The sequence below is a fragment of the Leucoraja erinacea genome, chromosome 12, assembly GCF_028641065.1.
Source record: "Leucoraja erinacea ecotype New England chromosome 12, Leri_hhj_1, whole genome shotgun sequence".
Classification (NCBI taxonomy): domain Eukaryota; kingdom Metazoa; phylum Chordata; class Chondrichthyes; order Rajiformes; family Rajidae; genus Leucoraja; species Leucoraja erinaceus.
The window spans coordinates 42,628,906-42,643,321 of record NC_073388.1 but is presented as its reverse complement, the minus strand read 5'-3'; the positions used below and the strand labels follow the sequence as shown (position 1 = coordinate 42,643,321).

The 14,416-nt window shown below is 44.0% G+C and overlaps 1 protein-coding gene across 1 annotated transcript; it reads left to right on the top strand.

Moving 5' to 3' along the window:
* The first annotated feature begins 2,169 nt into the window (after positions 1 to 2,169).
* LOC129702292 (aristaless-related homeobox protein-like) lies at positions 2,170 to 14,151 on the top strand. Its single transcript, XM_055644011.1, has 5 exons — positions 2,170 to 3,530; positions 3,868 to 4,333; positions 5,551 to 5,596; positions 8,940 to 9,220; positions 13,304 to 14,151. The coding sequence occupies exons 1-5, from the start codon at positions 3,281 to 3,283 to the stop codon at positions 13,527 to 13,529; spliced, it is 1,269 nt and encodes a 422-aa protein (XP_055499986.1). The 5' UTR covers positions 2,170 to 3,280; the 3' UTR covers positions 13,530 to 14,151.
* Positions 14,152 to 14,416: the final 265 nt, after the last annotated feature.

Here is a 14,416-nt window from a genome sequence, read left to right as displayed (position 1 = left end):
TCCCTGCCGCCTCTGGAATGTTTGGAATGTTCAAAATCCTCGCACGACATCTGCGTGTCTTATCTTGTCGTGCGCCCTTTCGCACGATGACGTACGGGTGATGCGTGGTGCCGCATGGTGACACATGGTGACGCACAGTCATTGCCTATGCTAATTTATTGTGCGTGTTCGTGAGTCACCATGTGTCACTATTCGACAACGATGCGTCATGATGCGTTGCGATGTTGCCCCAGATGATGCAACCTGTTGTGTCTTGCCATATCGTGTCAGGGGTAGACGTACATTGACCCCTCTTGACGGATGTGGCATCACATGTGCTGTTCTATGCTGTTCTATGCTGTCGCATGCCATCCTATGGTGCCGGATGGTGATGCATGGAAATTGGTGACACATTTGTGACGCGGAGTGTCGTACCTTGACGCGGCTGTGACGCGGCTATGTCGTACTACTTGACGGTTTTTAGGTGACATCGGGCATCAGTCACTCAGGCACCTCAGGCAATTGAGGAAATTCAGAGTGAGGATCCTCCATGTTTCTACGCAGCGACGCGGAAAGCATGTCGTAAATATGACCATCTGGCTTGTGACTGCCAAGGACAAGAAGGTCTGCAGAGAGTAGTGCGTTGAAACGCACTGTTTAACTCGCCCCCTTGTGGAACATACGGGCAACTCCAGAGCAATAAAATCATGGGAGACCCCTTCCACCCCTGCAACGGACTGTTCCAGCTGCTGCTACGGTCAGGCAAACGCCTCCGTTGCCCGGTGATAAAATCGCAAAGTGGAATTTCAGGCCGGACTCAACTCACACCAGGGACTAACCACTGAACGTTTTTCTCCATTATTTATTATGTAAAAGAATGTTGCCTGTGTTTAAAATTTTGTTGTGTTGTTTTGTTGTTTGTCCCCGTGTCCGCAAAAGTCGAGCATTACTGCATTTCACTGCACTTTCGTCTCCTATGTGACAAATAAACTTGGTTGACTTGACTTTCCGGTCATTGCCCATAAAAATCGCAAAGTGGGACAGGCCCTCAACTCACATATCCATGTTCTCCAGGAATGTTGCCTGACCCACTGAGTTACTGCAGCACTTTGTCTCCTTCCATTTGGTATTTCTCTGCCTATGTTGCCAAATTCAATCTAGGTTAAGTTGTTTAATTAATCAAAATAATCTTAATTCAAAATGAAAAATATATACAAAATGAGAACTGTATGACCTTCCAACGTTCTCGGAGGCTTTACATTCATACATTTACGTTGTATCGTAGTGCTCACAAATATTATTTTACCCGATACCCTTGCCACTAATGTGGCCCCTTGTGTGATATCACTTCCCTTGTTTGAATGGCAACTCCACTTCGCCCTTCCCCCCCAATGTCCAGCAGCAGAAGGACCTGAGACTGTGGTCCTCCCCCACAGAGCCTTACCATTGGCTGCACCAAGCTTCAGTGCATCCCTCAGCACTTAAGGACCTGTCCCACTTGGGCGACCAAATCCACGAGTTCTGGTGAGTTTGTCCTCGACTCATACTTGCAGCATGGTCGACACAAGGTCATAGGAGGTCTTCGTAACTCTCCTTCATGCTCGAGAGTGGTCTCCGCGTACTCGAGGCCTCAGCTAGGTCGCGCCGTTTTATTCAATATGTTAAAAAATGCCCGCAAGTAAAAAAAGGTCTGCATGGAAAAAATCTATACTTTTTTTACTCGTAGGTTTAGTCGTAGTAGGTCGTAGTAGGTCAGCATGTTATAGCAATATTAGAACATTTTGAGATTTTAAAAATCAAGTCTGCAATTTATCCCATCAGATAAAGCATAAAAAGAAGTTTAATTTCACACCTAATTAACTTTCATTTCTTCAGTATTAAAAAAGTTATCGCCATTTTCATACTCGGAAATTAGCATCTTGTTCCTTATTGCTTTTCCATTGACTTAACACAAAAGCTGTGATCGAGGACAGTCAAAAGCCCATAACTTTCTTAAAAATTAAGAGAACTGAAAGAATTTTCAGTTATTATAGATTGAAGCATTCTGAAACAAATATGAAACAATCTTACTTGGATGACCTGAAATTAAAGCATATAATTAGTTAGTTACCTAAATGTAGCTAATTACAAAATTCAATTCCTAGATCTAAACATCTATCCATTTCTTAAGAAAAGGTTAACATGTTTAAATAGCCTAAGTGCCCAAATAACATTCACGCAAGAATTCACAATATAACATGATTTTTAAATCTCATTGTCATGAATTTATAGGCCAAATGGAAGGAATTTAATGTTTAATTCCCGTAAATTAATGGGCTTTTAAATCATCTTGCGAGTGGGTTTTTGTGAAACGTGATCGATTGGAACGTTGCAGTTGCAGTGAATTTGAACCCCATGTCGGCAGGAAAAACACTGCCGGTTCGTCTGGGACCAAAATCACATTTTCGCCAAGGAAATTTTGATTAAAGTCATCCTAAGAAGCAAGTTTATATGTAAAATACACGACTTACCCTATGCTTTGTCCCCTACATGAGAGAAATGGAAAGAAGCGAATTTACCAAGCATGAAAGTGTGTATAGAGAACGGCAGGATGACATTATTGATATGGTTCATCTTGTAGAGTTATGGAGTCATACAGTGTGGAAACAGGCCCTTCAGCGCAACTTGCCTACACCGACCAACATGTCCCAGCTACACTAGTCCCTCCTGCCTGAGTTTGGCCCATTTCCCTCTCAACCTACCCTGTCCATGTACAACGTGCTGGAGTAACTCAGCTGGTCTGGCAGCATCTCTGGAGAAAAGGGATAGGTGACATTTTGACTATTCAACCAGTATCTGCAGTTTCTTTCTACACACTATCCATGTACCTGTCCAAATGAATGTTTAAATGGTGTGACAGTGTCTACCTCATATGCCTCCTCTGCCTGTTTATTTCACACACCCACAACCCCTTGAAATGTCCCTTAGTTTTCTATTAAATCGTCCCCCCCCTCACAACCTTATATCCTCTGGTCCTTGATTCCCCTACTCTGGGATGAAAGATTCAGTGCATTTACCCTTGGTTCCGTTAGTTGATTTAATTTAAAGGTCCTTACAAAAGATGAAGTCCAGCCCAGATTTTAGATTGCACAACAGTGTGGCGCTGGTCACACCGTGTACCAATGGGATGTGTGGCCGTAGATGTGTATTTAAAGTGGTGGGCTCTCAAATTGCCAAGCGTCATTAATGCGCTCATTAGACATGTTGATGCTTTTCGGGAGGAAGGTTTGTCGCCTGACATTCGCCGAGAAGCGGGAGAGAGATGCAAACGGAGAGGAGCAGCTCGCTGTCTTGTCCCGGGAACCTGGATTCCGCCTGTACTGAGAAGTCCCAACCTTTCCCCCTGCTCTCTTCGTATCTCATTGACAGCATTTTGGGGCGCACCAACCGGCCCGTGAAACGCCAAGATGCCCCCTTGTCTGGCACCAGAACTGGGAAAAACTTCAGGGGAGAAATGGTTCCGGGTAGAACGGAGAATGGAAGCAAATCACTTCAAATGGAGGAAAATGCGGGTAAGTTGTTGGAGACCTAATCGTGTCGGTGCAGAAGGGGCATTGGTTCAAAATGCGCACCTTCCAAAAACAAAAAAAATATTCTTAATTTATTCGTTTATAAAGAATTTTCGACAAGCCTCTGCTTTTTATACCTTGTTTGCGTGTGTGTGTGTGTGTGAGAGGTGATTATTTATTAAACAACAATGTTTAAATATAGGGGACATGTATAAATGTATAAGGCAATGTATAGATGTATAAATACGGGAGCATTGTTTATGATCGTTGTTATTTTTGCAACGTTATCGAAATAAATCTTGTTATGATTTGGTTTTCGTTTCTATCTTTGTTTCTGTAGGTCATTTGTCCGGTTCACGGAAGCAAACGGTGGGTTGGCATCAGTTTTCAACGGGCCTTGCTCGTTCCGAACCAGGGGTAGGTAAAGGAGGGTTTGGACGCCGGGATAATGAAGAGAGGAACGAAGCCGACTCGCTGGCAGCACCAGTGGAGAGACGGGGCGAACTGAAGCGGCCAAACGCTCTGCCTTCGACGCCGGCTGGAAAAAGTGGTGGGGAGAGAGAGCGAGAGTCAGGTAGCCAGCCGCTGGAAGAGGGGAAAGAGGAGGAGAGGACGGAGGAAGTAGCGGATGAGAGAGAGTGTATGGAGGGTAAAACCAGCCTTCATTACTTCCCCTGCATTGATGAACAAGAGGACGGGCCGTTCAAACGGAAACAGCGTCGCTACAGAACCACATTTACCAACTTTCAGTTGGAGGAACTGGAGAGAGCTTTCAGAAAAACCCATTACCCCGATGTCTTTACAAGGTAACGGAGGGTCGGCTCAGGAAACTGCCAGCGACCTTAACTATCACCCGCAGTCACCTGCTGCGTTTTGCACCGACCGTTTAAAAAGTAGATTGCATATTAAATTAACGTATGATTAGAAATGATTCCTAGAAATTACCGGACAAATGTTAAAATCTACATCCTCCTCTTCTGTCCGTTAGACTTCTGCTTCTTGGAATAAGGCATCCCCCTCATAGGGTGGGTTCTCATACAGCACAGAAACTGGCCCTTCGGCCCAACCTGTCCGTGCCGACCCACTTTCCCGCGTTTGGCCCAAATACCTCTAAACCTTTCCCATCTATGTAACTGTCCAAATGTCAAATTACAAAGAAGTGAATACGAATGATTAAAACATTATCCTAATTACCCTCAACAATTAAATAAATCGCAAAACAAATTTACCTCGCACGAGTTGAAATATATTTTCTACCCCGTTTAAAAAAAGTAGGTTGCATTTAAAATTCAAATATGATTAGAAATGATCCTATAAAATACTGTATACATATTAAAATCCATATCCCCCTTTTTCCCCCTAACCATTCACTCCCCAATATTATTTTCCAACTATGAGGGAATGATTTACAAAGAGTGCATATCGGGACTGTGCAAAATACTCGCATTATGTTTAATTATTTCATTGGATGTGACGATGAAGTATTAGCTTTGCTCCTTAAATAAATGAATTTTCTGCAACGAAACTGTGTTGAAAACACACATTTCTGATACGAAAGAAAATTTCTGCAGATGCTGGAAATGTGGATTAAGAACAAACACTGGCGGAATACTCGTGCCCAGAGTAGGGGAATAGAGAACCAGAGGACATAGGTTTAAGGTGAGGGGGTGAAGATTTGATGGGAACCTGAGGATTTATTTACACGAAGGGTGGTGGGTGTATGGAACAAGCTGCCGTAGGAGGTGGTTGAGGCAGATAATATCGCAACGTTTAAGAAACATTTAGACAGGTACATGGATCGGACAGGTTTCGAGGCAGGCCGGTGGGACTAGTGGGGATGGGGCATGTTGGTCGGCATGGCCAAGTAGGGCCGAAGGGCTTGTTTCCACGCATTATCACCCTATCACACCATATCTGTGACTCGGGGTAGACCGTTTAGTCTCAGGTCCGCTGGATACTAATGTTATGCTTGAAATATTAGTCGGGTTAAACGGGGACAATAATGTGTTGTGTTTCTCCGCAGGGAAGACCTGGCAATGAGACTCGATTTAACCGAAGCACGGGTCCAGGTATGTGAGTTTCTCACTCCTTTATGCGGTATATGGACGGGACAGGGTTAAATCGTACTCATCGAATGCAGAATTGTGTTAACTGGGGCCCGTAGGCACAAACGCGGGAGGGGCATGGCAGATACACAACAGTCTCAGATAATCTGTATCTATTTCAAAGATAGACACAGAGTGCTGAAGTATCTCAGCGGGCGCGGCAGCATCTCTTAAAAACAGGCGAAATCTTCGTGAGAGAATTCGGGAGAAATATTTTATAATAGATGGCTAGAGTTAAGACTTCCCAATTGCTTAGATGAAGTCACACGTTCAAACATTCCTGCGGCAACTCCTGAAGAAGGGGGGCAGATAGATCAAAGTTAAATTATCCACATTCAGTGAATTTTTCACTCTGATTCCGTTCTCTGGGGATGGCGAAATTACAAAGGGCTTTGGCGAGTGTTCGCGAACAGAAACCATATGGCGTTTGCACCAACGGGACTGGGCGGTCTGGGCACGGTTATTTAATTAAAACACAACCTTGCTGAGTAAATACAAAAAAAACCGAAGATTTATCTTATCAGAAATTATTAAAACGTCACCACAAATACAATTATTACACAATGGTCACACACTTTTGTGTTAGAACAATTTTTTTTTTAATGAATTCAAAAAAATAGGCCACAAAGTGCTGCAGTGACTCAGCGGGTCAGGCAGTATCTCTGGAGAACATGACTCTACTATGAAACTTCCGTGTTTATTACATAATGATTATAATATGAGGAGATAATTGTTTCACACACAAGTATAAAAAAAAATATGATAACTATGATTGGTTGGCACGTTCTACGATAGCGTTTAAACACCATTATCAACAAAGATTTAACGTCGAGAAAGCGAAAAGCCTTGCACTTAGAAATATTCGAGGGGGTCTGGACTGTGAGACGAACGGGTTTACCAGAATTATGCCTGGATTCGGGGGGTATTAGCTACAGGGAGAAGTTGGACAGTCTCGGATTGTTTTCTCTGGAACACCAGAAGTCGCGGGGAGACCAGATAGAAATGCATGGCATTGTGAGAGGCATAGAGAGGGTGGCCGGTCGGAATCTTTATCCAAGAAATGGAAATGGCAAATACTGGAGGGCATAGATAGCTTTAAGGCGAGAGAGGCAGCGTGTAATGGAGATATAAGTATGTCAAGTTGTTATTACGCAGAGGGTGGTGAGTGCCTGGAACACGCTACCGGAGATGATGATCAGAGACAGAGTGGACATGATATGGATTATGTGCTGGCAAATAGTTGGCTTCATGCCCGGCACATATATTGTGGGCCGCAGGGCCTGTTCCTGTGCTGTGCTGTTCCGTGTTCTCTCTTCTATGTAACAGGCGACCTCAGTGTGAGATGCCAGACTGACTTGTGTTCTGTAAAGCGTAGAAATGACCTGCAGAAAAATAAAAAGCTGGAGAAACTCAGCGGGACAGGCAGCATCTCTGGAGAGAAGGAATGGGTGACGTTTCGGGTTGAGACCCTTCTTCAGACTGGTGTCTGCACCAGTCAGAAAGGAACTGCAGATACTGGTATTACCGAAGATAGAGACACGAAGTGCTGGAGTAACTCAGCGTGTCGGGTAGCATCGAGTGGAAAAAAGATATGTGACGTTTCGGGTCGAGACCCTTCTTCAGACTTAGTCTGAAGTTCTTAGTTCTTCAGTCTGAAGAAGGGTCCCGATCCGAAACGTCACCCATCCTTTTATTCAGAGTTGCTGCCTGACACGCTGAGTTACTCCATCAATCTGTGTTTGTCTTGAGTTCTGTAAAGTACCGACACAGAGAGTGCTTCTTCCTTGTGGAAATGTGGTAACAATTCAACTCGCCTTTCATCCACTCAAACGCTAAAGAAAAATCGCTGGAAATATTTCACACCCTTTTTGCCACTGAACTAAAGTTGTTGCGGATTTTAGGCATGAGACCCCCGGGTTAAGAATTCAAGTTACCTACAGCGTCAACCTGCACGTCCGATGTTTCAGTCGCTTTCCCATTTGAGTTGAAAATAAAATTCACTCTCATCAAATTATATGTTGCGAATCGCTGTTATCTGAATTGGGGTATTATCCTCGGCTGAACCATATTGACAGTTGTGTACTCGGAATGGATGTGAGCTGCCAACGACTCGACTTTTTTGGAAACACTTAAAGAGAGTTTGAAAATAATCCTTAAACATTGGCATTGGGGACAGGTATATCAGATCTTCCCACCGCACAGTTTCGCTACATCGGCGCAGCGCCAGAAACCCGGGTTCGATCCCGGCCTCGGGTGCTGCCTGTGTGGAGTTTGCACGTTCCTGCTGTGACCGCTCCGGTTTCCTCCCACGTCCCAAATACCTGCAGGGTTGTCGGTAGCATAGAACAGCTGTGAACGGGCGATCGATGGTTGGCGTGAACTATAAAGGCCTGATTTCCATGCTTTAACTCTGAACTCTAGCCATGTATCTTTTACAAATAAGCCCCAAGAAAGTAAATGAAAATTTAAAAAAGCGCCAATCTGAAATAAATACCGAAAAATACCGGAAACTCTCAGCAGGTCAGACAGCATCGGTAGAAAATTAAACGGAGGTATAGTCTCAGATCAGCGACCCTTGGTCTCAGCGGGGTCTAATGCAGTGAATGTTACCTGAAACGTGAACTCTCCACAAACGATGTTTCTTATATAGTCTGTTCTTGCAACGTTTTCTGTTTCCCCGTCTGGAACAACTTCCCCTTGGCCAACTATTTCTCTCTGAATGGAGTCACGAGGAACTGCAGATGCTGGGATCTGAGCAAAACACAAAGTGCTGGAGGAACTCAGCGTGTCAGCTAGCAGATGAGATGCATAATGGACAAGACGACGTTTCGGGTCAGACTGCTGAAGAATCTCGACTCTCAACCTCGCCTGTCTATCCCCCTCCCAAAATGCTGCCCCCCTCACTGAGTTCCTCCAACACCTAGCATTTCATTTAGAAATGACATTTTAAGGCCTTAGTTTAGTCCAGTTAAGTCCAGAAATCTCCTTGTGACACTCGGGTCACCGAAATCGCCATTGATTATTTCCATGGTGCTGTTAATTAATTGTGGTCTTGATCTATTGGAGTAACTCAGCGGGACAGACAGCATCTCTGGATTGAAGGAGTGGGTGACGTTTCGGGTCGAGACCCTTCTTCAGAGTGAGTCCATTACTTCTCTCCAGAGACGCTGCCTGTCCCGCTGAGTTATTCCAGCATGTTGTGTCTATCTTCGGTGTAAACCAGCATGTGCAATTCCTTCCTGGACATGGTTTATTGGTCAGCTCGGGTAGGCGCACATTCTGATAATGTCGCGTTGTGCCTTTCAAGGTTTGGTTTCAAAACCGCAGAGCCAAGTGGAGGAAGCGTGAGAAGGCAGGGAGCCTGGGCCATCCGCACGGGTTGTCATTGACTAGTCCGCTGGGGCTCTACTTGGATGTACCGCTGACTCAATCCACCGGCATGGATCCGAGTTGGAGGTCGTCATCCATACCAACACTCTCTCCGGCGACAGCACCCAGCGCCTACAGCTCGGCAGCCCAGCTAGGAATCAGTACCTTCATCGGGACCACCTTCTTCAGACATCCCTTACTCAACCCACACTTTGGAAGGTTGGTGGAACCATCTCCGCACCTATTGCAAAAAGTACTAACCATCCTTTTTATTGTTTATATGCATCTATCATATGAGCAGATTTAAGCCATTCGACCTATCTAGTCTACTCCGCCATTCAATCATGTTTGATTTATCTATCCCTCTCAACCCTATTTCCTGCTTTCTCCCCATTATTTTGACACCCTTTCTGATCAAGGACATGTCAATTCCAGCTTTATAAATACCCAATGACTTGGCCTCCACCGCCATCTGTGGCAATGAATTCCAAAAATTCACCACCCTCGGACTAAATCAATTCCTCCCTACGTCATTTTATTGAATCACATTATGCGCCACATTTTCATTTGACCACACAAACAGCGCGATTTCTTCATTGCCGAAAGAATAATATGAAGACTAAGTAACATTGGAAATGGTGCCCAATCATTAATAATTAACGTCGATATCGGAGTTAAAACGAACATTGACGGTGAAGGGAAAAATCGCTCTTTGGCCCATCAATTGATGCCAACCCCAACATTTATCTACCTGCATATAAATCCACATCCCTTCAATCTCTACACATCCATGTACCTATACAAATGCTTAGATGTCACTATCATATCTGCCTCCACCACCACCCCAGGCAGCGCGTTCCACACACTCACCACCCACTGTGTAAAAAAAATTGCCTCGCACATCTCATTTGAACTTTGCCTCCCTCTGGTCTTTGGTCTTTCTATCCGCGGAAAAAAAGGTTCTGATCGTCTCCGCTAGATCTGCCTCACATAATTTTATATGCTTGTATAAGGTCCACCCTCAATCTCCGGCATTCCAGAGAGAACAATCCATGTCTTTCCAATCTACCTAATCCAGGCATCGTTTTTGTGAACTTTTTTTGCACCCATTTCAAAGCCTTCACTTCCTACCAGAGTGGGGTGACCACAATATTCCAAATAGCGGGAACGTTGATGTGAATTCTGAATCGAAGGTGCAGAAAAGCATGCGATTTATGATTAATGGTTGTTAAAATACAACGAAAGTAATTTAGGAAAGAACTGCAAATGTTGGTTTAAATCGAAGACAGACACAAAAAGCTGGAATAACCCAAGGGGTCAGACAGCATCTCTGGGGGAAAAGGAATGGGTGAAGAACTGATCCCGAAACGTCACCTATTCATTTTCTCCAGAGACGCTGCCTGACCAGCGATTTGTGCCTATCTTTGAAAGTAATTTAAGATCGAATCCTGGATAATGCATGCATGTTTTTTTTACTATCAAAAATAACTAGCAATATCCTTGAAACCACTTAATCGATTGAATTAAGCATTATTTTACTGTTCTTACCAGATCAAACCTTGCCTAAATGGGATCTCAATGGAATGTGGTTACAATGGTATTGGGAACAGTGCTTTGAAAGAAGCAAAGGGGAATTAGATTCAAGATTCAAGATTCAAGATTCAATTTATTTGTCATTTGGACCCCTTGAGGTCCCAACGAAATTAGGAGAATGGAGCAATCGAATTCCGATCAGCATAATTTAATTTTGCCTTCCATTTTCTTACGTTTGAAAAGGAAAGGCGTGAAAAAGATAGAGATGATTAAAAATCTGAAATCTCACTTTTATGATTCATGGTTGTTGAAATGAAAATATTGATCGCATATATTTATATAGTGTTGTATAACCTTGCCTATCCCTCACTATCCGGGTCCACCACTCCAGTATCTTATCATCCTCCGAGCATTGACAACCGTCTTCCCATCTTTTTTATGAAGTATTCAAGATTAAATGCCCGCACTCTATGGATAACTCGACGTTATTTGTCTGCAACTATCCAAATCATTTTGTACAACCCATTCCAATCACAGTCTGAAGACGGGTCTGAAGAAGGGTCTCGATCCGAAACGTCACCCACTCCTTCTCTCCAGAGATGCTGCCTGACCCGCAGAGTTACGCCAGCTTTTTGTGTCTATCTCCAATCAATTTCAACCAGTCTCCAGCCACGAAGGCTTTCTTTCCTATTAATACAATCGAAGAAAGTAGCAACATATTTCAGAAGAAGGGCATCGTGTGGAAACGTCACCCATTCCTTCTCCCCAGAGTTGCTGCCTGTCCCACTGAGTTACTCCAGCTTTTTGTGTCTATTTTCGATTAATTACATCGAAAGTTTATTTATAGTTTTCTATTTTGTTTTCAATGCGGGACATTTTGCGATCGTATCAAAGAGTACTGTGTTGGACGAAACTGCAGGTGCTGGTTTCAACCGAAGATATACACAAAAAAGCTGGAGTAACTCAGCGGGTCAGACAGCATCTCTGGAGAGAAGGAATAGGTGTCGAGACCCTTGGTGGTGAAAGGGTTAACTGTGGCCCGGGCAGAGTTAAGTTTATTCCGACTGTACAACGAACAAGACCCATGTCGGAATTTTACCCCAGCCCAGAGTAACACTTAGATCCCCATTGGTGAATTATTGCTGGGACGATTTTTACACTTCTCAGCAGTGTGTCCGATGCAATTCAATATATCCTGTGGCATTATTCCAGCGATCGGTCCACACCAACCTGTCTCGTTGTATTTCCTGTTCTATTTTCTTTAATTTTTCAAATGCAAAATTGCTCACACCGGGTCCTGAAATCAAGGCAAATTTACAAATGCAACAAATATTTTCAACCTTTAATAGCCATAAATTACTGAAGAAGGGTCTCGACCCGAAACGTCACCCATTCCTTCTCTCCAGAGATGCTGCCTGTCCCGCTGAGACATTCCAGAATTTAGTATCTATCTTCGATGTAAACCAGTATCTGCAGTTCCTTCCCGCTGAATTAGTTGCCGTAATTGTTTTGTTGTATTTGGAATCGGCGCATCTGAATTATAAGGACTATAACGTTATTAACTCGTATACAGCCATCATTGGCGTCAACGCTGTCAAGTTAAAGTAACATTTAACGGGGAAAGGGAAATCAGGCCATACTCAGGGCGCGGAGACAGTGGAATCTTTCAGTTCAAACCCCCAAACCAGTTATTGATCTGAAATGATGCCAGTTTATCTCTTCGCATATGCTGTGTGGCTATCTGGGTCCTTTCCAGAACCTGCAATAATTCGTATTTGTTTTGTTCCAGTGTTTGAGTTGACCGGTTGGAAGGGGTGTGATCAGAATCTGCAACACCTCACTTCTTTTGGTGCTGAAGAGGTTTACCAGAACGCTGACTGGATTAGAGGTTATTAGGTTTCAGGGGAGGTTGGGTCGTTTTCTCTGGAACGTCGGAGGTTGAGGAGGAGACCTGATAGAATGATATAAAATTATGAGAGGCGTAGTTAAGATAGACAGTCAGAATCTTTTTTCCCCAAGATAGAAATGTCAAAGACAAGAGGGTGTGGTTTTAAGGTGAGAGGGGTAAAGTTTAACGGAGATGTGCGGGCATATTTTTTTAATATAGAAGGCGGTGATTGCTTGCAACGCGATGCCAGGGGCGTGGTGGAGGCAGATACGATGGTGGCGTTTAAGAGGCTTTTGGATATGCATGGAATGGAGGAATATGGATTATGTGCAGCCTGATGTACTGGTCTTGACATCATTTTGAGTGGACACAGGGTGTGTTTACTGTAACCGACCAAATAGTGTTTAGATAGGCACATGGTCCATATATTTTAATTCCCAGAATATCTACGTGCCTATCTAAACTCTGTTATTATATCTGCTCCCAACATTATGCCATCTTAATCTAAACCTCCTTCTGGCCTGAACGTTGTTGGCCGAGGGACCTGTTCATGTGCTGTACTGATCTCTGTTCGTCAACATGCGCCCTAATAGGTATACCCTTCCCATCTCTCTCCCTCTACAATAATCAGTCTAAGGAAGGGTTCCGACTCAAAACGTCACCTATCCATGTTCTCCAGACATGCTCCCTGGCCCGCTGAGTTGCTCCAGCATTCTCTATGCATCGGTGTAAACCAGCAGATGTTGTTCCTTCCCACAAATGTTGTCCAGATATGTTGCCTTGCCCGCCGAGTTACTCCAGCACTTTGTGCTTTTTGTTTCAATAAACCAGCATCTGCAGTTTCTTGTGTCTACAGCTGAATAGCTCGTTGTGTTTTGCAGATTCTTCACGGCGATGAACCCTCTCATGGCGACCTCCCTGATTGTGAAACCCTCTGTCCCGTCAGCGGACCCCGGGCCCTTCCCACCGCACTCTGACTCCACGGCCATGGATAGGAAGTCCAACAGCATCGCAAGCCTGAGACTGAAGGCGAAAGAACATACAGCACACGGCCCCGCCATCTCTCTGCTCCCCACCTACACCGCCTCGGGCAAGCAGATCTGTTAAGGACATCCTAGTAACTAGACTGTACTTCAGCGACCGGGCGGACAATATCTACAGATAAAACAACCCGTGAGATTGAACGCAATCGGATAACTGTTGTCTGCCGAACTGGTACTTAGAAATGATTTAAAACTCACGGGCGGAAGACATCAGACGAAAGACAAGTCCGCCAGGTCCGGGTTAACAGCGAGCCCCTTTACCTATTGGGAATGGGCACACGCTATCACACGCTAACTGTTAATAAATTCTTAAATTCGTCAACTTCAGTCACATTTTGACATTCTGTAGGAGTATCTATTGCAGAACTGCCTTGTGCTCTAAGCAATTTATTTAAAAAGCCAAAGTCATTTCGAAAGAGACACCGTGTTCATTTGGGCTGTGATTTTGCTTCTAAAAGATTGGGTGGGAGAGATGATGTCTTTATTTAGGGACTTTATTCTGATGATGTCTTTGTTCTGTATAGCTAGGAATTTTAGTACACGGATCGCCATATGAAGATCTATTTAATTTATGAAATGCCATCTGATTCAACCGAATTATAGTATTTTAACAGTAAGTGATTTGTCCCTTGTGGTTTCTGAGATTTATACAAATAAATAAACGTGGAATTAATGATGGTGTCAGTGATATGGACGCTTCCAAGAAGTTGTTCTTTACACTGTGGCTACATAAACAGCGGCAGGACTTCAAGGACAGCAGGAGGTGAAGTAGTTTCCTAGTTCATAAGTCATAGGAGCAGAAGTAGTCCATTCGGCTAATCAAGTCTACTCTGCCATTCAGTCATGGCTGATTCATCTTTCCCTCTCCAGCCTTCTACACCCATACTAATCAAGTATCTGTTCATCTCTGCCTTAAAAATACATTCTACCTTAAAAATGGTTCAGTGCTGA